A 27441-nucleotide genomic window follows, 5' to 3' on the forward strand; every position below is an offset into this window, starting at 1 on the left:
GGTACCTCTACTTACAAATAACTCTACTTACAAATTTTCCTACTTACAAATGGAGCTCCGTCCGCCATCTTGGATGCGGTTTAGATAGGATTTTTTCTACTTACGAATTTTTAGATAGGGTTGCTTCGACTTATGAATTTTTTCTCCCAATGCATTCCTATGGGATTCGACTTATGAATTTTTTCAACTTACAAATGTGTGTTCGGAACGCATTAAATTCGTACGTAGAGGTAACACTGTAATCAAAGGCTCAGAAGACAGAATGTAAACAAAATTCTCTCTCTTTTCTCTCTCATTTTAGGACGAAACATTACGTTTGAGATGAACTTTTTAAATTTAAGGAGGCATTCCTGCCTTTCTAGAACCTCCACTGAAAGTTCATGCATGCAACATATATGAACCACAGTATATATAAGCATGCACACACAAATACTATAACTGGAGGTTTTTAGAATGGTTCCCGTGCACCCCAAGGGCGCTTACCTTTTAACACAATTTACTTGCTTAAAACGTCCCAAAGCTGGGTAACAACACTTATTTGAGGTTTGAACCAGCTGGGAACTTTAGAGAGCTGAACTGCCAGATGGCACTGTTTTGCCAGAAGGGCTAGCCAAATAAGTCAAATTAAATCACCACATCATTTTACCTACTTGTTAACCCATCAACCATTTTTCAGCAAGACGATAAGGACCCTGCTTTCAAACCACGACTCACCCCTTTATTGCAAAAACAGAATTTATTATAAATTCCTAAGTTTTAACCTCAGGTTTCCTGTTAATGATTTCTTTTTATGTCGGAGGAAATGCTACGAATTTCTTGCGAAGGAAACAAAAAATTGTGCAGTGTGGCAATTGTGTGGTTTCTCTTTCCGCCTTTGCCCGGCTGTTGTTTTACCAGGCAGAACAGTAAAAACTGCCTGAGGAGACTTTTCAGGCCAGTATGAACTTTGCTAAGAGTGAGTTTGTTGAACTCAAGTGACTCTAAGATGGGCAGAAATCCAGACAGACATCTTAGAGGTTACTAGGATTCCTTGTGGAAGAAGAGGAACATGATTGTTTTGTTTTTAATCTACAAAGAACAATAATTTCTGAGAAGAGAAGTTCTGTGTCTGCGCCATGCATAAGACAGTGTCTTCATTAAAAATAAATAAATCAAGAGTCTTCAGTTATTGAAATGACTTGAGCAATGGTAAAGGGAAGATTTCTCCATAGAGCCAGGATGTTTCCCCAAGTTCTTTAGCCAAAGGGGGGGAAAGCATGAACACTTTTTGTGACATCAAATAAGCCCCAGGGTCTGCCAGTCCATTTCATTAGGCTACAAAGTCCTACATCCTACCCAGAAAGATGGCCCATAGTGTTCATTGCTATGCTGCCAACATGCTCAAATCCAGAACTCCAGTACGCTTGTCGGATATTATCAGCACCGCCCTCAAATCCCTTAAAGGAAGATGTTGAAAAATCAAACTTAAGAATCTCCTAAGCGGCATATTAAGTCTGGATTTGGGGTATACAGGTTCAAAGACCAGCTAGAAAGTTCACTGGATGCCCTTAGACTGAGAGACTTGCCCATGTTGGAACAGAAAGTCATCTGTTCCAACAAACTTTCCCTGACTCTTGCTCTGTTTTTTCTAGGATTTGAGTATATAACATACCTGCCAAGTTGCTGTCGGAGAAATAAGGGACCGGGCGGAAGTAGCAGACTGGACGTAGCGTTGCCACCATTTTGGAACTGGGCGGAGCATGCTCAGAAGTGACTTTTGATGCTGCTTTGCCCAGTTCCAAAATGGCCGTCGCGCCAGAAGTCGCACTGCCGCCATTTTGGAACTGGGCAGAGCAGCATCAAAAGTCGCTTCTGAGCATGCTCCGCCCAGTTCCAAAATGGCCACCGCACCAGAATAAACTGGGGAAAAACAAAAAAATCCGTTTTTTCAACTAGGAACAGCTGGAAAAACAGGGATTTCCTGGGGAATACGGGAGACTTGGCAGCTATGTTATACAAAATGGCATTGTTTTTTAGTTTTATTGTTCTATATAGAAAGAGAGAGACAGGTATAAGATTTGTTATCTGATGGCAAAGCCAGTGTGGTGCCTCCAGATCTTGTTGGACTACAACTCCCATCATCCCTGAACCAGCGGCCATGCCGGCAGTGGATGGAGGGACAACATATGGACCACATTGGCTACCTCCAACTTAAGTGACCATTCTAGGAATATGCAGCATATAACTACATGAAACAAACAAGGATTCCCACTGGAAGTCAATCACACAGTTGGCTCTGGGGGACCACCAACTGCTCCTACCCCAGTGAGGGTTCAACACCTCAGCAAAAGACCAACAACTGCCTGGTGGTGCTTTGAGAACATCAGCCTAACACCTCAGCAACCAGGCCAGCAGTTCTTCTTCCACTGTCTTGGGGGAACGCCACCTCTATTGCCTTGGGCAGCAACAAAATGGTTTTGTTTTATTTGAAGCAAGAGTGTGCTGACCTCACAATGCACGCCCCAGCCAGCTAGACCACGCACACCAGCGCACACACACCTCAGAGACCTCGCTTGATGTCCACAGGGTCTCCTCATCCTGCCCAGATTAGGCTCACAAAATATTGCGGCAGCCAATTTTGTAAACCACTTTGAGGTTTCTTTTATACAATCAAGCGGTCTAGAAATGTTATGAAATAAATAAATCAGCCACAGAATTAAGTTGTGGTGTGTGCTTGTGGTTGTGGTTGTGTGTGCGCCCACAACAGTGTTTCCAGTTTGCAAATATGCCCCCGGGCCCAAAAAAGTTGGCAACCTCATACACACTTCCCCAACCACTTACAAATTGGCCTGGCAAAGTTAGGAAATAGTGTGTGGATTCGTGTGTGTGTGTTTGTGTGTGTGTGTGTGTGTGAACATGGGTTCACTTTCTGCTCAGGCCTGCCACTTATCAGACCACCCCACAATTCATTTCAAATTTGTAACACAAGAGAAATGTGTTCCCTCAAATGCTTTTTCAATTTCAACTGCACCGAGGCAAATTGAAACAAAGCAGAGCAAGTCCTCCATTGTCTTTACTCTGCTATTAAACAGAGACGTGCTATAGAACTTATTCCCCCTCTTCCTACTTGTAAAAGTATTAAACAAAGAAAATTTATGATGTTACAGATACTTAATATGGCAGGAAAACTGGCGCTTGTTGCAGCCCATCCCTCGCTGCCTCTAAAGAGACATAAGATGTTTACATGCGTGGGCTTGGCGGTTATGGGGGAACTCACAGCCTGTTGGTGTTAAAATCTCAGCAGGAAGAGCTGCTTTTAGATATCAAGCAACAGGGAAGGCAAATTAAAAAAGCATTGTTTTTTTTAAAAACAGAACAAAAGAAAGGGAAGGCTTTTTCTACAATGATTAAAATATCCTGTGGCATTTAAACCAGGATTTCCGATTTTAGGGAAATGGTACTGGGAGTGGGGAGGGGGGGGAACTCTTCACACAGAATAAAATTACAGCATAGCTTTTATAAGAGAAACATTCCTTCTGCCACAAAATCTTTAAGGACCGTAGTCATGGGTGCACCCCTCTTGTTTCAACACCCAAGCAAGGGAAGCAGAGTCTGACTGAAAAGCACAAGTATGTTCACAAGCCACGGCTGGAAAGCAGGGCTATGTCCTGTCAACCTTATTGGAAACTAGTCATGAAGCCCGTTAAATTAACGGGTGCTAGAACAGACCTGTTGCTCTAGCAACCTCGGGGACATGCGCAGAGCTGACATTGCTCGCCCGCCGCCACTTGTAACGGCCGCTGCCGCTTAGAAGTAAGTCCACGCGAGAAGTAAACGGCCTCGTGAGTGCGCCTGCGTGGAGACAGAACACGCTCGCTTGCGAGCACGGGGCTATCTCGCATGTCCTCTGGATTCTCTCGCGAGAGCTGCTCCGAACGTCGAGAGGCTGAGCTCCCTTACGCGCCGGCCAACGCGCTCCGTCTCTGCGCTCCAAGTCCCAACGGCTGTGCGTGGGGCACATGCGCAGTAGCGCAATCCCATGGACACAGAGACTGGACGCAGAGACACTTGCACTTTATTATATAGGATTGTGCAAACCAGAGAAATATTGTTGTATTCTCTGGCTACCTACAATTTATTTTTTCTTTGCAGAATAATGAACTCAGGGATCTTAACAGTTGAGGGAAGATGATTTCCTAGCACTCAGAGATGTGATTGAACTGTCAAGATCACAAGTCTCAGGTCACCACCCAACTTATCTTCTATAGACCCAGGGCACCATCTAAAATTAATCCCCAACTCTGGCAATATGAAAACAGTCACATTCCTTTCTACTTCTGCTGTTTGCCTCACAAGAGACCCAGCTGTTCAGCTGAGTGATCATTCACCGCCAGATGTTATATGAAGAAGCTGTAGTTTTTCTTCACCTAAGCAACACGGTTCAACCCTGAAATCTGTTTTGCATCTAGCAGAGTCCAATCCACTAAGCAGTCCATTGTAAGGCAGGAATGAACTGCAGACTTAGGAACCTGAGCATCATGTCCAGTGTCTTCTTTCTCCTTCATCCCACTGTTTTGTTGAACATCCAGTCTGAATAAGAACGGGAAGGCTGGCTCACTATTTGATGACATTTTAGTTGGATCTAATAAGGCAATGATCCCTAAAGCCACTCACAGTGGCTGCAACCAGGACTCAATACATTTATTCGCTTTGATTGTGGGGGGCAGGGACTATTGTATGGAGATGACAATTATTACTCACTTTTTAACGTGTCTTTGATGTTAGTGGACTATAAAGTACTGCAGATCTGGATTTTTTTTTTTAAAAAAAATACTCAGCGCACTGCGTGTGGAGGTCCCCCAAACCTCAAATAACTCACCACATAGACAGAATGTTTGTTTAATGGTTTTGGGCATGAATTTGGCCACAACTTTTATTTAATACAAAACATGTGAGTGGTTGCGTAGGCATTGGTTCTCAACTGTCACCTAAGGGCAGAAATAATAATAACTTGCCTTGTCAACACGGGGAAATCCTACAGGGAGAGATGGGGACCCGGGTGCAATGAACTCTCCCCTCTCCCTTCAGGCTCCCAGGGGCCTCAATACGCCGTCCTGGCCCCTATCTTGGGGTTACGGACACAGCATAGAGCCCCTGTATTCCTGACCGGGATTTCCCCAACCACGCAGGCATAAACTTGGGGCCAACATAATCAATAAAACCATTTAATACAACCCAAATAACCAATGCCTAACCGCCAACTTGTAACTACTTGTAACTTTTTTTTTTTTTTTGCTGTGCAGGAAAGATCTATTGATCGACTGCAGCGGAGAGTAAGAATTCGTTGCAGTTTATCAGGCCAGGAATTTTTTGCAGAATGGAAAACAGTTGGCAGGTTTTTTTTCCTTAGGGGATATTCATGTGCCCACATATGAGCAAAATGGGAGTGTGAGATGAGGGGAAGGCAGACTCCTGTGTTTCTGAGGAGCAACAAATTTGAATACTTATTTGCAAGTCTGCTATACATCCCACCATTCTCCATCATTGACCGAACAACAACACTGGTAACATTATTATCCTCCCAAGTCATACACTGACAGTCAGCAGCTACAACAGGAGGCCTCTGCTGTGTTTCATTATTTGCATGAACGCTCCTGCATTCTCCTCAAGAGGAGAAATTCCATTATGCCTGAATTCTGAGCTCTTTTTGCTGCTCTTCTAGGATATCATGAGGATTTAGGGGGGCGGGAATAATAGTGGGTAATCATTGCTCCGAGAAAGAGATTCAGAGAATGTTTAAAGAGCAATGTTCACGAAAGTTTTATCAGCATAACTACCGGCTATTAGAAAAATAGTGGGGTGTGTTTGTGCCTGTTGAGGGCGAAGGTTTCAACAAAAAGCATGGAGCTGGAGCAAGCTTTTAGAAAGCGATCAATATTTATGTGTTTGCGGAACTGGTAAAGGTAAAGGTAAAGGGACCCCTGACCATTAGGTCCAGCCGTGACCGACTCTGGGGTTGCGCGCTCATCTCGCATTATTGGATGAGGGAGCCGGCGTATAGCTTCCAGGTCATGTGGCCAGCATGACAAAGCCACTTCTGGCGAACCAGAGCAGCACATGGAAACGCCGTTTACCTTCCCGCTGTAGCGGTTCCTATTTATATACTTGCATTTTGACGTGCTTTCGAACTGCTAGGTTGGCAGGAGCTGGGACCGAGCAACGGGAGCTCACCCCGTCACAGGGATTCGAACCGCCGAACTTCTGATCAGCAAGCCCTAGGCTCAGTGGTTTAACCCACAGCGCCACCTGGGACGGAACTGGTAAAAGGCCTCAATGTACAAGTTCCACTGAGGTCCCTTGACGATACTTGTGAAACAGACCCCAGGGTTGGAAGAAAATAATCAAGGCTGAGGTGGAACCAAAAGCTGAGAGTAACAGAATTAGGGGGCCGCTTCTTTGGAAAATAACTTCCCTGTCCTGCCCACATAAAATGCCCCCCAAGCCGAGAGTGTCTGCTAAGGAAAATAACAATATCGTAAGGCAGCCCACTTCAAGCGCCACGAACAGATATCTTAGTATTACAGCTCCCACAATTCTTTGGGGGAAACCGCAGCAAGAAAAGCGTTCTGAAAACAATTTAAAAGCCAGTCCTTAAAATCAATTTACCTTGGAGCAGACTCTGCCACTGAGACAACCTTGAGTAAGTTATTAAAGGTATATATCATATGGCCTAAGGAGATGCCAAGTCTTGTTTCCCAAACAATGTCTCCCCAAATTGGTCCAATAATTGAGAAGGTTAAAGCAATTATAAGGAACAATTCTGTTGGCATACATAGATTTGCATGTATACCCGGAGGAAGTAAGAAATTACATGGCATTTTCCAATTTTACATGAAGCTGGAAACCTGACATGATTGTCACGATGATAAAAAGTGTTTTCATATGTACGGAGAAAGCTCGTGATATTATTTATACACTATCCTAGGCCAAGGAAACTCATTCAAAATAAATACAAAAATGATATCAGCTCTCCAAAAGCATCGGTCAATACCAATCAAATTTCACTCCATGGTGCATGGCTCTGCAAGAGGGGAAGCAGCAAGAAGTGCTGATTCAAAAAACCTTTCTGTATTGATACCATTTTTGAATATGAAGAAGCGAAATAAAGAGAGAAAAGTATCTTGCTCACTGACAGACCACAATGATGAAGGATCTGCATGTGTCCTTCAGAGAAGATGGCCGGACTGCAGTGAAACAAGGCCCTGGTTCACAACGGCTTAAAGCCCTCCACCAGACGTTGTTGGACTCCAAATCCCATCAGCCCCAGCCAGAATGCCCAATAGTCAGGGATGACGTGAACTGCAGTCCAAAAACACCTGGAGGCCCATAGATTTCACATCCTTGGTTTAAAAAGAGTCTAGGACTAGCTTGTCTGAAGAACTCCCTGGCAAATGCCCAGTTATTAAGATCCTCGCCAGAGATCTATCAGTACTCAAGAAAGGTGGCTGGCTACCAGTAACAGAAGCCTTCTCAATCATGAAGATCATCTGTGAACTTACCCCCCCCCCTTATCCATTTACCTAGAGCAGGCACCCCCAAACTGCGGCCCTCCAGATGTTTTGGCCTACAACTCCCACGATCCCTAGCTAACAGGACCAGTGGTCAGGGATGATGGGAATTGTAGTCCAAAACATCTGGAGGGCTAAAGTTTGGGGATGCCTGACCTAGAGCCATGTTTCATGACTTTAAGGTATCAGCTATGTTTGCTTTTAATTATCTTGGTGATGTTCTGAATAACAAACTTGAAGGCAACAAGTTTTCATACGATTCAAATGCATATTAAGTGCCGCCCTTGTAATGAGTCATGAAGCTGGCTTTGGGTTAATCAGAAAAGTGTTCTTCATGGAACCTGGGGGAGAAACATCCATTTGCAAACAGACAAGAATCTGTTTTGGATCTCCTTATGGCTTGGTTTCCAAGGAAAATAAGCAAAGCTTCCCTCTTGCAATATTCATATATGAACAAGTGTTTTCTTAAGGGTTTACACTCCCATTTCTATACTGCAAAAAAACCCCAGAAGTTTCTAAACACAGTAAGGATTGTGCTGATGGATCCAAAGGTTCAAAACTGTAATCTCTGAACTATTTCAGCTTGTTGCTAAGTAAATATTTCAGTGCTATGCGGGTTATTTGCATCCCAAGCTGAAATATTCCACGCTGCCAGCAAGCCAGGGAAGGCATTTCAATGTAGCAGAGGGAGAGGCGACTTTCAAAAATAGAATTGATTTGTAAATGCTGAAAATGGACCAATTTAAAAAGCTGAAGTGTCCATTAGGATAAGCACACTACGGAGCAGGAACCCAGCCAAATCACAGTCCATTCCTTGTGCTTCCCTCATCCTGTGAGTGCATGGAGTTGCCTCATACCAAGACCATTGGTCACACTAGCTTAGTGCTAACTCCTCTGACTGGCAGGGACATCCCACGGTTTCAGGTAGAGCTCTCCCCAGGCCTGCTACCCAAGATTAACTGGAGATTATAGGAGCTGAATTACTGTATATGCACACAGAGTATGGGCTCTGCCACTGAGCTCAGGGACATTTGCCATATTCTACAACTAACTGAGTGGTTGGATCTAGCCGAAATTTTAATTTCCCACAATGCCCTCTGCACAGCATCGTCCGAGGCCACCACGGGAAATCAAAACAGTAGCTAAACCCAGGAGAAGCTCAGAGCCCTGAGTCAAATGGATTTTTTTAAGAGGCGGAAACCCACAAATTGTCTGCATTGTTTTGTGATGTACTGCTTGGTTTCCCCCAAACCACCTTCAACACTTTGCTATGATACAAATCTTAAAATAAACGAGTGCAGTACTCAAAATATGTTTAGGGGACTAGAGTGTAAATCAGAGTTCAATGACAGATTTGACAATGGCATGCATCCTTTAACTGTTGCCAGATCCTATGCAATTGTCACTACATATCTGCGGCCGTTTCTTCTTACATTACACAACAATATTGACTATGGACTGAAGCAAGTACTCCTCTTTCAGCTGCACAGTTCAGTCCAGAAAGAGTTTGGGTGGCTGGGCAGAGCAATTTCAGAAGACCCCTTGCCTTTCTGAAGGAGGCCCCAAGGCAGGCACGGATGGTGGGTCGTGAAAGGCTGCTGGGCTCCTGACCACTGCCCAAGTACACCATGTGTTGATGCCAGCCCCGGAACCAGAAAATAAGAGAATAGAGCAGGGGTAGGCAACCTAAGGCCCATGGCCCGGATGTGGCCCAATCGCCTTCTCAATCTGGCCTGTGGATGGTTCGGGAATTGGCGTGTTTTTACATGGGTAGTGTAAGGGGGAGAGATTACAGAGAACCTCCCCCTCTCATTAGGAGCAGTTCGTCCCCAAGCAGCCATGAAAGTGTGGGGTCTGAAGGGGCTAGTCAGGAAGCGGAGAGAGAGAGAGAGAGACAGGTCTCCGGCAGTATGGGAGAGACCCTGCTCCACAGGCGGGAAGAGAGAGAGACGGAAAGGGGGGAGAGGGAAAAGATGGAGCGTAGACCCTTTCCCTCGGCACCGGAATTAAGGAGGAGGAGAAAAGGGAGGAGATTCACTGTCCCGAGGCTGTTATGTTGGTCAAAGTCGCGAAAAGGGGCAGTGCCGGATTCTGAGACGGAATGAGCGGACATGAAACCGACAGCTCGCTACACTGTAAATAACATGCACCAATAAAGACTCTTTTAAAGACAAGTATGTGGAAAGTCGTTACTCAAGAGTAGCCGTAACAACCTCTGACAGGTAGAATGTGTGCTTTTATTTAAAATGCATCTCTGGGTTATTTGTGGGGCATAGGAATTTGTTCATTTTTTTCCCCCAAAATATAGTCCGGCCCCCCACAAGGTCTGAGGGACAGTGGCCTGGCCCACGGCTGAAAAAGGTTGCTGACCCCTGAAACAGAGTCAAGCGACAAGGGTGGGAGAGAGAAAGGAAGGAAGAGAATAACCTTCCCTATACTGTTGTTGACAACAGCATGCTAGACTGGCTTCATCACAGCAATGGCGTGCCCATGAATCTAGAGAAACAGGTTAGGTGCCTTGCACTCATTTGAACAGCAAGAACTTAAGTATGTTAAACATTACTTTTCACTGCTAAGGCTGCTTATGAAAATAATGCTTCATCATCTCTCACTGCACCCTCCTCCTGTATACATTTTCACACCTGCATTACAGGCTGATGACATGCAATGGAATGCAATCGCTGCCGCTTCCCTGTTTAGAATTCAAGCAGTCACCTAGCCAAGGGCTGATCATTTTTTCCAGCTAAATTTTTCCAGATAACTTACAGCAGTGACATTTTTGGGTTTCAGCATAAGAGGCTAAAATATTTTTTAAAAGTATTAATTGAAGCTGAACAGGCTCTTCCCATGTTCAAAACAGATTATCATAGTGTTGGAAGTGACCCCCAGAGGTCATCTAGTCTAACCCCATGCAATGTGAGAATCTCAACTAAAGCATCCATGACGGAGGCCATCCAACCTCTGCATAAAAACCTCCAATGAGGGAGAGTCCCCAAACACCCAAGGGAGACAAGGTTCCTCCTGCTGTTCAGTCGAAATCTCCTTTCTTGTAACTTGAAGCCATTGGTTCAAATCCTACCCTCCAGAGCAGGAGAAAACAAGCTTGGTCCGTCTTGCATGTGACAGCTCTTCAGATATTTGAAGATGGTTATCCTATCTCCTTTCAGCCACTTCTTTACCAGGCTAAGCGTACCCAACTCCCTCAACCATTCCTCATAAGGACCTGGTTTCCAGACCCTTGAACATCTTCTTGAACAACCTTCTTAAACTGTGGCGCCCAGAACTGGACACAGTGTTCCAGGTGCGGTCTGAACAAGGCAGAATAGAGTGGTACCCTTGATCAGAAGGGAACAATATCTTCTATCTAATGCAACAATTATTTCACATTAAAGATGGGGCAGATTTCTCTGTTGCAAAGGAACAGTAGTCACCATCACAATAGGGATGGGTGTGTTCCTTAAAAAAAAAAAAAGTCCCGTGATACAGAAGTTTTTCCACATCAGCAATTGCTGCATGTATGATGACAAGCCTCTTCAAGTTCAGAATGAGCACACTAAGCCAGCCCTTGCCGAGGTCAATGACCAGGAATGACTGCGGGAAATCCTGGAACAGACCCAACCAGGCGAGAGGAGAGCGCAAAACCGAGCATGTATTTGGCAATCACAGGCATGTGATGAAAAGGGGGGAAAGAAGCCTTACTATGACAATATTTCAGAGCGATCTGCTCAGCTGCAGATTTAATAGACTCGTTTTCTTCTTCTTCAATGAGTGAATCATTATAAGCTTCCAATTCCATTTACATATAAAGTACAGCTCACAGAAACACCTGGAACACCAACACCATTTTGTAGCAAAATCATCATTTTTAGCCGGCGGCTGTTCACAAGCAACCCATTTAACTCTCTTTTAAAGAATCAACAGACGAGATACCTTGGAATTATTCTGCAATGGAGAAACACTTTTTTTGTGTGTGTGGATACATTTACTTTATCAACTGCACTCAGTAAAACCAAACGTGATCTAAGCTTTAATGAAAATAAAGCTGCCGATATCATAATGCCATAATGCAAATGGGTAGACTCAGACTGCACTTGGAATACTGTACAGTTCTGGTAGCCTCACCACAAAACAGATACCGAAAAGCTGGAAAGGGTTCAGAAAAGGGCAATCAACAGGACCAAGCAGTTGGAATAACTCATGTATGAGGGAAGGTTGCTGCATTTCAGGTTTTTTAGCGCAGAAAAAAAGGGAGAATGCTGGACATGCATAGTGTGGAGAGGGTGGATATGTCTCACAACATCAGAATCAAGACCATCAAATGAATCATAGAATTGTAGAGCTGGAAGGGACCCCAAAGGCCATCTAGTCCAACCCCTTGCAATGCAGGAATCTCAACACACGGACAATGCAAGATTCGGGACAGGCAAAAAGAAAGGACTAACTCACATAGCACGAAGCTAAAGGATGGAACTCACTCTATCTAGCAAAGGCTGCCAACTTTTAAAGGAGACAAATTCATGGGGACTAAGGCTATCAGGCTAAGGCATGTGCCTCTGTATCCTGGAAGCTGAGAATTGCCGTAAATGCTAAGAGTACTGCTACTTACTTCACCAAACCTTTATTAGGCATTACAAATATAGGTAAAGGTAAAGGTACCCCTGACCATTAGGTCCAGTCACGGACGACTCTGGGGTTGCGGCGCTCATCTCGCTCTATAGGCCGAGGGAGCCGGTGTTTGTCCGCAGACAGTTTTTCCGGGTCATGTGGCCAGCATGACCAAGCCGCTTCTGGCAAAACCAGAGCAGCACACGGAAACGCCCTTTACCTTCCCGCCGGAGCAGTACCTATTTATCTACTTGCACTTTGATGTGCTTTCAAACTGCTAGGTGGGCAGGAGCTGAGATCGAGCAACGGGAGCTCACCCCGTCGCGGGGATTCGAACCTCCGACCTTCTGATCAGCAAGCCCTAGGCTCTGTGGTTTAGACCACAGCGCCACCATAAAACACCAATACAAGTATATATAATTTTTAAATATATACAAATAAGCAGCCATGTAAAATATGTAATCAAGGGGATTTTCATTGGAGTTTCTTTCCCCTAAATAATGCCATTCACCACTCTAAGAGATACTATTGATAAAAAATCAGTGCTGCTATTCTCTGGTTTTGCTTGTGGGCATCTTGTTAGCCACTATGAGGGCCAGATGGTGGGCTGGATGAAACTTTGGCCTGATCCAGCAGGACTCTTCTTGCACTCTAAAACAACAACAACAACTGTATAAGGCTGCAATCCTATTCACATTGATCTGTGAATAAGGTCCCATGGAATTGACTTCTGCACTGATTTAACACTGTAAACTGCAATTCTAGGCACCTATTCCTGGGAGTGCCTAGGATTGGGACTGACCTCTGAAGAAACCTTGCACTTGATTCTGCTGTCAGGCTGTGGTACAATGAACCTTAGGACTGAATGCCTAAGTCTTGTTAATAGTAAACAGAGAACAGGGTGCTTCCGACAAGCACCTCCTTTCACAAAGGAACTATTCAGAGATGTTTGCCTTCACGAAAGTCATTGGATCTTAAGAGAGCAGATAATTCTATCCGCAAGGCAACAAAGAATACGTCCTGTATCTTGAAGGAGAGAAGAGCAGAGAGCAAGAGAAAAGGAAGACCCTTCTTCTATGTGACCTTACAAATAGAATTACCCAGTTTCTTTTTTTTAAAAAAAAGTTTGTGCTGCCATATGAAAAAAACACATGAGTAGCGCTTCATACAAGGTGAAGGAGAACCGCAAATTAATGCTTTATTAAGATCAAACAGGAAGAGATCGGAAGGAGAACCTGGAGTACTGTGTCCAGTTCTGGGCACCACAGTTCAAGAAGGATACAGACAAGCTGGAACGTGTCCAGAAGAGGGCAATCAAAATGGTCAAAGGCCTGGAAATGATGCCTTATGAGGAACGGCTTTGGGAACTGGGTATGTTTAGCCTGGAGAACAGAAGGTTAAGGAGTGATATGATAGCCATGTTCAAATATATAAAAGGATGTCATATAGAGGAGGGAGAAAGATTGTTTTCTGCTACTCCAGAGAAGCGGACACAGAGCAATGGATTCAAACTACAAGAAAGAAGATTCCACCTAAACATTAGGGAGAACCTCCTGACAGTAAGAGCTGTTCAGCAGTGGAATTTGCTACCAAGGAGTGTGGTGGAGTCTCCTTCTTTGGAGGTCTTTAAGCAGAGGCTTGACAGGCATATGTCAAGAATGCTTTGATGGTGTTTCCTGCTTGGCAGGGGGTTGGACTGGATGGCCCTTGTGGTCTCTTCCAACTCTATGATTCTATGAGAGAGTCTTTTTAAAGAAATCTCTGTGTGTACAATCTTCTTAAAGTAATTGGAATACTTGCAAAAGGGCAGACTGCTTTAAAACAAAATAAACACTATTTCACAGGAACAGTCATTAGGGAAACATGAAGCATGAGAAATCTATTTTTCACTACAACTGTGTTTCATTTCCAGCAACGGTCATTCTGTTAAAACCTTCCTCAAGCTGTCCTCACGTCCTTACATGGTATTCTGCAAGCGTGCTACGACTACCCATTGCAGAACAGAGAAAAGAAAGTGAGTAAAGAGCAGGGAAAAATCAGATCTGTGTAGCAATTGAAGTTAAAATGATACAACCTGCACTTTGGGACTATTCCTTACTTCTAAAGTGTCTGCTTTTGTTTCCAGCTGTAGACCTGCCACACCAAAGTGTCCTGCTCCTGTCAGTGTTTCCACCCATTCTCTCTTGTCGAATTCCCTCCCAAGCCACTAGCACAGCAGCATCTCTCTCTTCCTTCAAATCCTTCACAGAAAAAAGGTTATGTTTTGAGCCTGGTTTTCATCTCCAACTGCGACAAACGATGCATTCAAGCCTTGCATCAGCCGTTCTCCTGCCAATGGAAGATTCCCTCTGGATTGTTGTGCCTTGGACAACCTGCAAAAATGCACTTTGCGGACAATTGGTTCAACGTGGACGACATATGTCTTGAAAGAAAGCTGTCCTTTTGCCAGCCCCAGACACCACTGCCTTAGAGGATGCAATGTGTGCTCCTTTCAGTGTAGCCATAGTCGGTTATCAGCAGTCAAACCCCTGGCATTGAGAAGCCAGACCATTCCCACAGTGGACTGTGCCCAACCCGATCTTCTGAAGGCCTGAAAGCAGGGTTGGTTCAGAATGACAAGGAGCATTTTGAAACTGGTTAACTCACTTCAAATTTTGTTGATTTTTCATCCTTTCCTCTCAGGACCAGAGCTCCTTCCCAGGACTCAGAACAAAACAAGGGACCAGAAACCATTATCTCCTTGACATTTTTGTGCTACAGATGTGTTCGTATGCATGCAGCCTTTGTTAAAGACATGCTAGTTCTGAGTCAGACGACTATTCTCTGGAATATGTCGATGTTCCAAAGCATTTCCCCGTAGCACAATGTTTGAGCTAAATTCCCCCTGTCATCCGTGTTCCTAAAGAGATTATTCTCTTAAACATGGAGAAGTTGCCTAGCACTTTTTAAAGCCAACCCCGGTGCCTTGCAAAAAGCAAGACCAGCTTGACAACAAGATGCTTTGTTCTTAAAGTCTCCCAGTGAACAGGAGATGCCAAGACTGCAATGCAGAAGAGAAAGGGGGGGAGAAAGAAATGCTGGATTTTTTTGCAAAGCAAACCACAAGCCTTAGGAAAAGGGAAAGCAACCCTGTAATGCTGGTTGACAGAGCAAGAAGTTTCTACAACACGTGAAGCACAATCCTGCTCATAATAATAATAATAATTTATTATTTATACCCCGCCCATCTGGCCGGGTTCCCCCAGCCACTCTGGGCAGCTTCCAACAAAATACTAAAATACAGAAATCCATCAAACATTAAAAGCTTCCCTAAACAGGGCTGCCTTAAGATGCCTTCTAAAGGTCTGGTAATTGTTATTCTCTTTGACCTCTGGTGGGAGGGCATTCCACAGGGCGGGTGCCACCACCGAGAAGGCCCTCTGCCTGGTTCCCTGTAACTTGGCTTCTCGTAGCGAGGGAACCGCCAGAAGGCCCTCGGCGCTGGACCTCAGTGTCTGGGCAGAACGACGGGGGTGGAGACGCTCCTTCAGGTCATGTCTACGCTGATGTAACTGAGCTCAACAAAGTTAGTGCCAGATCACGGTGTTTAGTACTGCATCCTGAATAAGCCATAAGAACATGGGAAGTTGCCTTACAATGAAGTCAGACCATTGATCCATCAGCGTCGTTTACACCTTGACTAGTAGTGGCCCTCCAGAGTTTTGAGACACAGGGGTCTTTCCCAATCCTACTGGAAGATGTTAAGGGTTGAGCCTTCTGCATGCCAAGCAGGTATTCTACCTCTGAGCCGCAGCCCTTCCCCCAAGAGTACGTTGAACAGAAGCTCTGCTATGCAAGCTTAGGTGCTGGCATCTAGCACAGAATTGGCGACCTTTGCCCACCACGACAGGGCAAACCCTGCTGGCTCCAGAGGAGATCACAGCAGTATCGCTCCTCCCTGGTTCCTTTTGCACAGGTAGAGGGACAAACCTACGTTTGTCCTGGTTCCAGTTCATGGTTAAAGCAGAGAGATCTTAACCACAAGCCTGAGTTTAGGAGACATGAGTTGCCCTGCACTGAGCGAAAAAAGCCCAGGGAGGAAGGAACAGAGCAGCTACAGGCTCTTTTCTGAGGACCAGCATGCTTGCTTAGTCACAATAAGCCAGACTCTAGCTTTCGAAGGTGCATCATGAACCACTTCAATATAGCATCCCAAGAATCTCAGACACACTGTGCTAAATCAGCAACTCAGTACAGTAGTGCCAAGGGTGAGATAAAAATTTGGAAATGCAAAGAACTTTTTATCAAATTGCAAGGCAGAGTTAGTTGCCCAAGTTTTATATTTCCCAGCACAACTTTTTTCTTCGGTCTCTCATGCAGGGGTGCCAACTTGAATGAAATATTGTGGGGGCCCAGGTAAGCCCCGTCCACAGTGCACGCACACCATTTGAATGACAATGCCCATCAACTTAGGGGGGGCAGCCCCCTCAAATATTTTATTGCGTTGGCTAAAGCCTCCCCGGCCCCTAGGAGTTGGCTCCTATGCTCCCATGACTACTTTCCCACTACAAACAACAATTGCCGGTATTTGCCCTCTGACATTCCTTGTCCAAAGTTTTTGGATTCTTTGACAAGCTGAATTCTTAAAGATTGTGGAAAGCAAGTCTAAGGTTGCATGCAGTTTCTTCTCCTCTTCCAAGCTTACTTTTGCAGAATGTATTCTGAGTACAGCATGATTCTGTGTTTCAACTCGGGGAAATCTGAAGAGTTATTCTAAGTGTCTGCATTTCCAGATTATTGGGGCTCCCACCTGCAACGCAGCTTCTAAGTGCATACAGGCCTCAGATTTCCTCTCTACAAGTTGTTTAAACACAGTCAGCCTCCCAGAGTGGCTGGGGCAACCCAATCAGGGTACAAATAATAACATTATTAAGGTAAAGGGACCCCTGACCATTAGGTCTAGTCGTGACCGACTCTGGGGTTGCGTGCTCATCTCGCATTATTGGCCGAGGGAGCCGGCATATAGCTTCCAGGTCATGTGGCCAGCATGACAAAGCCGCTTCTGGCAAACCAGAGCAGCACATGGAAATGCTGTTTACCTTCCCGCTGTAGCGGTTCCTATTTATCTACTTGCATTTTGATGTGCTTCTGAACTGCTAGGTTGGCAGGAGCTGGGACCAAGCAACGGGAGCTCACCCCGTCACAGGGATTCGAACCGCCGACCTTCTGATCAGCAAGCCCTAAGCTCAGTGGTTTAGCCCACAGCGCCACCTGGGTCCCTTTGATAACATTATTATTGGGGTACAAATAATAACATTATTGGGGTACAAATGATAACATTATCATTATTTTAGATTTTCAGAGCTTAGACTTGAAAAATGCTAAAACAAGAGTCTTTTTTTTTGCATGCTTTTGGAGCTAACGATTTCTGTGTGTGCTCATGTTATTAGGGCTGTGCTTTTTCCTGCTCTTTTATTACAGCAGAGTTTGTCTTGGATGTACTCCAGAGTATTATTAGAATGGGTACAGGAAAATATACAAGGAGATAAAGGAAAAGATAAAGGAACAAAACAGACACACCTCACCACTCTGCCAAGCCACCAAGAGCTGAGCACACAAAAATAAACTAACAGAAGCACACACAGTCTTTGTTGGTGCTGTCAAACATGTATATTGTTGGATTAGCATCAGAATGGTATCGGTCTTAATGCATGGACATCACTTCATCACCGGGGGGGGGGGGGGGGGGCGCTCGCAGAGCTAGGAGAAAAGAGGTGATCTGAAAGCAGCTCTCCATTGGCTGAGAATCATTAGCCCAAGACTTGGAGGCTAGACAAGTTTCTAGGCATCATATTTGCAAAGGGAAGTTTGGGGTGTGTGGGCAGACTATGTACGCAGCTTCCTCTCAGCTTCAAATAAAACTAGCAGTCCCAGGCCTCCTGAGTAAGATGACTACCACTCACAAAGGGTAAAGCTTTGCATAATTCAGCTTTTCTGGGAACAGCGTTTTAATTATTCTTTAGTTTTTCACCATTTTTTCTCAGGCTGCCCACAGCCCTGCCTAGATCTCACCCTGCGCATTTTGTGGCAGGAATCTTTGCACGGAGCAACTTGTTCATTTATCTCCCCCAGGAAATCTATTGCAATCTGGTGTCGCGACGAGATCCTACCCACTGGGCATGTCATTTTGAAGCCCCCAAAAATGTAGACAGCACACATTATAAATATGCCCAACACAAAAAACACCAGCAATAAAATAAAATAAAAGCAAAAAAGAAAGTCTCATTACCAACCACACATACAGTGGTACCTCGCAAGACGAATGCCCCGCGCAACGAAAAACTCACAAGATGAAAGCGTTTTGCAATCTTTTTGTTGACTCGCAAGACGAATTTTTCTATGGCCATGCTTCGCAAGATGAACTTTTTTGCATTTTTTTTGCTTTGATTTGTTTAAATTGGAAAACTGCAAGACGAAATTTTCGCAATACAAAACAACTCGCGGAACGAATTAATTTCGCCTTGCGAGGCACCCCTGTACATTTATTTGCACAAATGAGGGAGCCCTTTTTGAAAAGGGAGAGGGGGTGAAGACTAACCCCCAAGGGTTAGACAAAGGGTGCAGCTTTTTCCTATCACAGCCTACAATACACATTTTAAAACCAGTTTGAAATTTGCCTTGTTGTCATGGCTTGGAACACAGGACTGGGGAGTGTGGTTTTATAAAGAGGCTTGAATCTCTGGCTGCATACATACCATGCATATAAAGCACATGACCTCCCCCAAAGAACCCTGGGAACTGTAGTCTTCCCACCACAGAGCTACAATTCCCAGCACCCCTTAAAAAACTACAGTCCCCAAGGTTATCTGGGGGAAGTTGCATGCTTTCAATGTAAGGCGTGTGTATCTAGCCAATGACTTTTTGGCCCTTGCACAAAACTGCCGGTGCTTGTTGTTCTTTCGAGGAAGCCAAAAATCATCCAAGCAGTTTTATACATGTGTTGAAATATGCCCTTAGGAATATCACTTGCAGAACAATCGACCACAGAGTTACGGGAACGCTTCTGATCCACTAGTCAAATGGCTCACCATAACTTTTCGACAAGCCAGTCTCCGTTTCAAATCCAATATGAGAGAAATAGGGGTAGAAGGGAAGGGTGGAAGGGTGGATAAAAGGATGTCATATAGAGGAGGGTGAAAGGTTGTTTTCTGCTGCTCCAGAGAAGCGGACACGGAGCAATGGATTCAAACTACAAGAAAGAAGATTCCACCTAAACATTAGGAAGAACTTCCTGACAGTAAGAGCTGTCCGACAGTGGAATTTGCTGCCAAGGAGTGTGGTGGAGTCTCCTTCTTTGGAGGTCTTTATGCAGAGGCTTGACAGCCATATGTCAAGAATGCTTTGATGGTGTTTCCTGCTTGGCAGGGGGTTGGACTGGATGGCCCTTGTGGTCTCTTCCAACTCTATGATTCTATGATTCTAAGTGTTATCCTTTTTTTAAACAAACAAACAAACCACAAATGCAAAAGACATCCACCACAATCTTTTTGAATAAAGGAAGAAAGAACATCCTGTTCACAGTCAAAAACGAATGCCACGCTCATCTTCAGAACGGAAAAATTAGAAAGCTCAGGAACAGATTCAAAGGTTTACTGCAGGTCAATAGCACAAAAGTGTTAAATACTGCTGCTACCAAAAAAAGGAAAGTTAGCAACCCACCATTTAAAACATCGAGGGAAATGATTCATTTTAAAAAATAGGGGAGGAGAAGACCACGGTTCCTGTGAGAAGCTGGCATATTCATTCATAGAATAGAAGAAGCCTTTGAGAAGGATTAACACAATTGATGTGGCGGAGAACATTGAGCGTAAGAGGATTAAGCAATTTATCAGCCTTCACCAAGCCGGTCGCCTCCAGATGTTTGGGATTGCAATGGCTGTGCTGGCTGATGGGAGTTGCAGTCCAAAGCCTTTGGAGGGCACCGGCTTGGCGAAGGCTGCTCTGCATCACAGGAAGACAACCAAACCTTTCTTGGAGCTGTTCAGAAAAGGGAATGATTCCTTTTAGTGGTGGTGCGTGTTTTATTTTCCCTGCTCGGGAGCAAGGCACCAAACCAGCCCAGGGAGATGCAGAATTCAAGCTAGCTCATCTAAAGGTAGATGCATATTGTAAAAACAGCAAAATGCCTTGAGGGGCAGCTTGCTTCCTGAACCTAAGAATAACTGTATCAAATATGCATTAGCAATAAGCGCCAGCTGTTGCAAGAAAATGATAAAGAGAGACGTCCACGCATAACCGTGGGTTCAATATTACCATTCCTTTCATTGGGGTTTGCAGGAAGGCAAGTGTGTTTGGGCCGAGGGGATCAAAGATCCCTTGTGTTTGCGTTCTGCCGTGCCCAGAAAAGCTGCACCTACAGAAATTTCCGCACATCAGGATGCTGTGGGTGCCAAAGGAGCAGGTCCAGTAAGGGAAAAAAAGAGAGAGAAGTAAAGAGATTCTCAACACTCAAGACTGGAGGGAAGAACAATTTCGCCCCAAGTAACCAGGGCCAGCCCAAGACATTTTGGCATCTGAGGCAATCCACAAAATGGCACCTCCCTCCCTCCTTGCCAGGGAAGAAGGGGTGAGGGAAGACCTACCTCATGAACAAGGGGGGAGTAAATACCTACATTGGGGGCTGCTGCCCCTGTGGATCCTGGTGCCTGAGGCTTTTGCTTCACCTTGCCTCATAGGCGAGCTGGCTCTGCCAGTAACAATGATCAGAGGCTAGGGTGAAACTTCTTATAGATCAGCCCCCCCCCCGAAAGTTGATGTCCTAACATGGGCGTACCCAGGATCAAAGCTAGGGGGGGGCACGCCAGCCACGCCCCCAGCCATGCCTCAGCCACCCGATTGGCTAGCTGGCAATGACGTGGCCAGGATCCCCCGCAGGAGGCATGGTCAATGTCCACGCCCCCCCCCCCCGAGGAAAGGGGGCCGTTTGCAAGGCAGCACACGGAGCCACCCGCGCTTGCACTCCTGCCTCGCCCGCTCCTTTAATGGCAGCGGTGACTAAAACGAGGCAGCTGCCTCCGTTGGAGGAAACCTGGACCTGGGCTAACTTCAGCCCACACTCTTTCAAGTCACAGCGAGCACAGCACAGAAAGTGCTGCCCCACAATGCTCCATGGAACTTCACGGCATACATGCAAATGAGGCTGAGGCGGAGCACAGCAGGCAGCGTCCCTGCCTGTCCTCTCCAGCTGCCCTGCTTCTAGGGGAGGGCAGCGGCCCCCCTGCCGCATGCTGGGTACGCCCATGTGTCCTAAATTAAATGGATCAAGGCGCCCCATTGTGCAGCTCTGCCCAGACCGTTCCATCCATGTTTCAGATGCTCCCTCATGTCATGTTTTCCTACTCACAGAAAGCTAGCATGTCAGGGAGAACAGTTCTGGCTTGTCTTGTTCCCTGACATGCTAGATTTGGATGTTTTTCATGGGGCGGGGCAATTTCCTTTCATTTGACACAGGGACAGTATGGGAAGGGATGTACAACATGACAGTTGAGCAACATGATTAACACCTCTGTTCCCAGGCACGTTTACTTGGGAATCAACAGGTCGGACTGGATAAGACTTCCATCTGAAACCCTAGAGAGTTGTGGGCAGTCAACTTGGACAATGCTGATCTATATGGAATGATGGTCTAACTCATTTTAGAGGAGCATCTCATGTTTCTATATATTATAGACTCCAGGACACCCTCCCAGGGCCATCTGATTGTAACACGAAGATCATGAAATAAGTTCTTGCAGCTGCCAATCCCTTTGTTATTGGGTGATGATCTATGTAATTGAAACTTCTGTGCCGTGTCAGAATCCTGTACATCGGTCTGTCTGAACCTGCAACCCAACCAGGAACTTTTGAAAAGGGGTGTGTTCTTCTGCTTCCCTGAAAGTTCTTAAGGCAAGGACTGCTATGTGTACGTTTTTGATCACTCACAGCCCTATGTTGCAAGGGAGGAAGATTGCAGCACAAGCTTCACCGCTGTAAACACGAATTGCTCATTCCTTCCTTCTGAGCCAACCCACAAAAGCTTCCCAGTGCTCCAGCATGCTTCTGCTTGTGGGAAAACAAAACGTACTGCAATATGGTATATATACCAAATGCAGTTTCATCTCTGCACTGCGGACATGTGAACAATAGCCGTTACTCAAGTTCAGGTTGCAATGCAGGCTGGGGGGGGGGAGTTCTTTGGCAAAAATACATTAAATCACAGGTCTGAAATCACTCCTACGAAAAATACCCCTTTAAGTCTTTTATGTGTACTTTCTCCACCTAGGAACCAAGACAACAATATCAAATCAAGCTTTTCTGAAGAGAGAGGAGGGGAATTTTTCCACGAAAGAACAGAAAGAGAAAATGGGGTTTGACACGCAGCATTACCTCAGTTTCAAAATAATGAGGTCACTGAACCTCCGATGAACACAGCACTATTTTCAAGCAATGCTTGCCATGGCAACGTATATATACACAAATTCTTGCTCACGGTGCCTCTTTCTAAAGAAACTGCTAAGCCCAAGAAGTTGCAGCAATAAAGCACTCACTTCTTGTTCCTAATCACCATTCAAAACTGTCTGGCCAGACAAGCAAATCCTTGCCCTGGAGTTTGCCTTGACTGAAACACATGGACTAGTAGACTGCCAGGGCAATTTAAATTCGACAGGAAATGCTCAGTGTCCGGAGGCCCATCTCCCTCATTCATTAGCCTTAAGACTGATTTAAACACGAAGGCTTCCATGCAAAGGTCCCGTGAGGGTTGTGCACACAACGGCGAACACAATTTGAAATCAGTATGGACACTACCTGGCTGCAGAATGCTGGCGTGCAAACAGGTAAAATGAATGAGCCAGCACGCAAGATGTTATCCACACTTTGTGGACAGCTAAATGAGTGCATGCTTTTCAGTGGCCTCTGCATCGTAGCTCTCATATTTTGGGACTCCCAAGTCCATGTGATATGCCCAAGACCTCCAAAAGCTCAGGTTCAAACTTCGTAAGAAGCCGGATGCAGATCTGCATGTCTAATCCTGGATCTACCCAAACCACACAGAAAACAGACAGCAAGGGATCCCGATGAGAGTAAAGGGGGGGAATCAGGTGAAGGGGAGGAAAAACCCTACACACCTCAAGTGTTTTTGCCGCACAACCAAGCTCACTTTCAGTAATGGGAAAAGAGACATCAGGAGACAAGACAGCAAGGAGGAAATTGCCGACAGGAGAATGAGAATTATGCCCCTTCATCCACCCACCTTTTGCTTTTCAGAAATTGTTAAGGAATTGGAGCAGATTCAGGCTTAAATGCATCACCTACATCCGCTAAGAGGTAAATAACAGAATGGGGAGCATGGAGATATTCCTACTTATGTATACCGTTCTCAGTTGCGATTCATGGGACACTGGCCCAGATGAGTCAGTTTCTGAACTAAATACCACATATCTCAACAGAGTTTTAGTTACACAGAAAGGTTTAAATGGTAGGCTGTGGCATCAGGACGGAGCATCTCTGAATATGTCCAATGGGCATTATTTTGGCCTATGGGCAAAGGTTAACAGGATTAGCTATGGGCTTACAGATAAACAGGGAACAGTTGAGTTCAGTTTGCCCCATCATATTTTGTTCGAAAGCAGCGGTGGAGAACCTGTGGCTCTCCAGATATTACTGGACTCTAGCTCCCATCAGGCCTGGCCAGCATGGCTAACTGTCAGGAATGATGGGAGCTGCAGTCCGGCAACATCAGGATGGCCAAAAGGCTCCCCCTATTCCTGGCTTAAACCAGGAGATCATCCCAAAGCCAAGGGAAGCATTAAGCAAACAGACGAAGGAGAACTACCGTATCTGCAGGTACTGCACAAGAAGTCCCCTACCTGTTCTCCAGCAGCGTCATACACACGACTTCTCGCACGCCAGGATTGTTGGCTTTTTCGATGGAGCAGCTCTGCAGATTCCAGGTGGCCAACCTCAGCACGGGCTTCCCATCCCGCACCCCACCAAACATCTCCACAGTGGGCCGCGTGGAGATAATCTGCGTCGGTCCTCCAGGAGGGAAATCCAAGTCCTCACTCTGGAGGCTCAGCGAGGTGGGGCTCGGGTGAGGCTTGACCATGAAATTGAGGCCGCCATTGGTATTCGTAGAAGGAGGCCTGGAGCGCTCGGCAAATACCTGGTGCCGGATTTTGTCCAAGAACGAAGAATTGATGCACTCCATCTTGACCATGTCCTCAATGTTCTTGAAGGGCCCGTGCTCTCGGCGGTATTCGACGATGCCATTGGCTATTTTTTCCGTGACGCCACGGATGCTCATGAGCTGGGCAGGGGTGGCCGTGTTGATATTGATCTTCGCAGCTGAAAGGTGGTCGAGGTTCTGGTCCTTCCGTAAGGAGCTGGGCGAGTGCTGGGCCGAGTTCCCTTTGCTGCTCACGCAGATCTCAAACTTCACCTGCTCCAGCCTGGCAGCCCCGACCCCACTCACCAGGGCCAAGTCCTCGACCTTCTTGAAGCCCCCAATATATTCCCGGTATTCCACAATGCTCTGCGCAACCGTCCTGGTGACCCCGGGCAGAGTCATGAGCTCCTCCTCGGTGGCTGCGTTGATATTCAGCCTCTCCTGGTTCACGAGGATGTTGCTGAAGTTGCAGGCTGCACTAAATTTGCGGCTGTGACACAGGTCCGAGGGGTCTCTGGGGATGGAGCGGTGGCAGCCAAGGTTGCCCCCCATGCTGGCTGGCTTGCTTTAGCAGCGGTGCAATAATCCACGGTCGCTCAGGAGGCGCTTGGTGGCTCTTAAGGAGACAGCTGGCCTGCACAGCAGTAGCGTGGCACTCTGCACCGTCCAGGATTCCCTCCTTAGCAGGCAGGCAACATCAGAGGCAGAGGACCTTAAGCGTCTCATTCAAGAAACTGGCAACAAAATATTCCTCCTGGGAGGGAGGGAGGGAGGGAGGCGGGCTGTAAACACCGGGCTCCAAAATCAAACTTGGCAAGCGGCTGGGATATTCGCGGGCTGCTGCTGGACGGCACTCCAAGCGCAGGGCAAAGTTAAAAATATTCCAAATACACACAGATGCAGGAATGCGTGCCTGCAACCGAGAAGGGCAGCCGCAAAAGCTGATGGTCAACCAGCCGGCTGCAAATTTGGGAGAAAACGCTTCTGCCCTGGATCAGCGGCTGCAGCGCGGAGGGAACGCGCAATCCCGGCGGCCCTTTGCCAAAAACAAGCTGCGCTTAGCGGAGCATCGCGCCGGGCTGCAGCCGAGGCTCGGCAAGCCGTGCGGGCTTCCTTTCCTTCCTCTCTGCCCGCGGATTTCCCCACCGCGTTGCTTTTTGGCCAAGCCAGGAAGAAGGAGGAGAGGAGTGGAGCTCGGAAGGGAAGCGCCGTCCTCCTCCGGATGGCTTGTACCGCTCGGCCAACCACTCCCCCCCGGGCAGCCCTATTTCTCTCCGCCGGCTCCTACGAGATGGGAGGTGGTTTCCGTTGCTACCCTCCAGCCGCGCTCTGCTCCCTCCGCCGGTGCGCCCGGCTTGTTATGAGCCGGGGATCAGCAAAGCGCCGCGGCCAAGGACCGGGCGCTCGGCCCGCCCTCTCGGCAAGGCGGAGCCGGAGCCGCTGGGGCTGATACCTTCGGGGGGCGGAGAGTCGCCTCACGCCCAGCTGCGGGAGGGAGAAGCCAGCCTTTGCCTTCCACTTGTTCCCCGTCACAAGCCAGGAAGGAGCACACCTCATTCTCCCCTCGAGCCACACCGCCGATTTTTACGCACGGCGTGACTGTGGCGCATCACACCGAAGGCATGCGCTGGGAATGCGCGCGGCAAAGGCGCAAATCCCGCGGCTTCCAAAGTAGAAGACGGGCTGTCTCTTTTGACTCACCTCTTCCCCCCCCCCTCCACTGTGCTGCATGGTTAGAGAGCTACTCGTGTAGGAAATAGAAGGAGAAGGAGAGCCTTCCATGATCAGCTTGGGCTGGTGGCCCAACTGCGCTCCTATCTGGGCAGGGATAGCCTACCCATTTATGTTGTCTGTGCTCTGTAACCTCTAGCCTGGATCACTGCAACACGTTATACATGGAGCTGCCTCTGAAGACTGTTTGGAAAGTTCGACAGGTGCTGAATAAAGCAGCCAGATTGCTCACCGGGGCATGACAGTTTGAACATATTACACTGATTCTGCCCTAATTGCACTTTCCAGGCTCAGGGCCACAATACCTCCAGGACAGCCTCTCCCCATATGAACTGAACCAGACCCTGCAACCATCACATGAGGCCCTTCTTTATGTGCCTCCTCCACAAAGAAGTCTGGAAGGTGGCAACACAAGAAATGGCCTTTTCTGTGGTGGCTCCCTGCTTGTGGAATGCTCTTCCCAGGGAGGCTTGTCTAGCACCTTCATTCCATATCTTTAGGGGCCATGCAAAAACATTCCCATTCTCCCAGGCCTTTGGCTAATTAAATAATCTATGGCTTTTTAAGAGACGCGGGTGGCGCTGTGGGTTAAACCACAGAGCCTAGGGCTTGCCAATCAGAAGGCTGGTGGTTCGAATCCCTGTGACGGGGTGAGCTCTCATTGCTGTGTCCTTGCTCCTGCCCACCTAACAGTTCGAAAGCACATCAAAGTGCAAGTAGATAAATAGGTACCGCTCTGGCGGGAAGGTAAACGGTGTTTCCATGCGCTGCATTGGTTTCGACAGAAGCGGCTTAAGTCATGCTGGCCACATGACCCGGAAGCTGTACGCCGGCTCCCTCAGCCAGTAAAGCGAGATGAGTGCCGCAACCCCAGAGTCATTCGCGACTGGACCTAATGGTCAGGGGTCCCTTTACTTTTACCTTTATGGCCTTTTAAACTGGGAGGGAGGGGGTATTGGTTTTCTTCATTATTATGGTATGTATTTTTGTGTTTTTATATTATAAACTGCTCTGTGATCTTTGGATGAAGGGCAGTATAGAAATTTAAAACAACAGAAGAAGAAGAAGAAGAAATAAATTATCAGTATTTATTTAAGCATAAAAAGGAAGCCACAAGTGCAAACAAAATAACAGGGTATTTGTTTGTTTAGCGGTTAGAGCTTATGGGCCTTACTGGATAAAATCTGCCCCCCCCCAAAAAAACTTAATAGGAAACTCTGAATTGGTACTGCAGTGGCAGGTAAAAGGTAAAGGGTAAAGGGACCCCTGACCATTAGGTCCAGTCGTGACCAACTCTCATTATTGGCCGAGGGAGCCGGCGTACAGCTTCCAGGTCATGTCGCCAGCACGACAAAGCCACTTCTGGCGAACCAG

At 46.6% G+C, this 27441-nt stretch overlaps 1 protein-coding gene across 1 annotated transcript in view; it reads right to left on the reverse strand.

Annotated features, from left to right (window-relative positions):
- Nucleotides 1–25753, reverse strand: part of EEPD1 (endonuclease/exonuclease/phosphatase family domain containing 1) — a 63404-nt gene extending 37651 nt beyond the window's left edge. Inside the window, exon 1 of the mRNA XM_035128750.2 lies at nucleotides 24038–25753. Within this exon, the coding sequence (XP_034984641.1) occupies nucleotides 24038–24888 (851 nt within the window). The 5' untranslated portion in view covers nucleotides 24889–25753. The remainder of the gene's footprint in view (nucleotides 1–24037) is intronic.
- Nucleotides 25754–27441: the final 1688 nt, after the last annotated feature.

The sequence above is a fragment of the Zootoca vivipara genome, chromosome 12 (genome assembly GCF_963506605.1).
Source record: "Zootoca vivipara chromosome 12, rZooViv1.1, whole genome shotgun sequence".
Classification (NCBI taxonomy): Eukaryota; Metazoa; Chordata; class Lepidosauria; order Squamata; family Lacertidae; genus Zootoca; species Zootoca vivipara.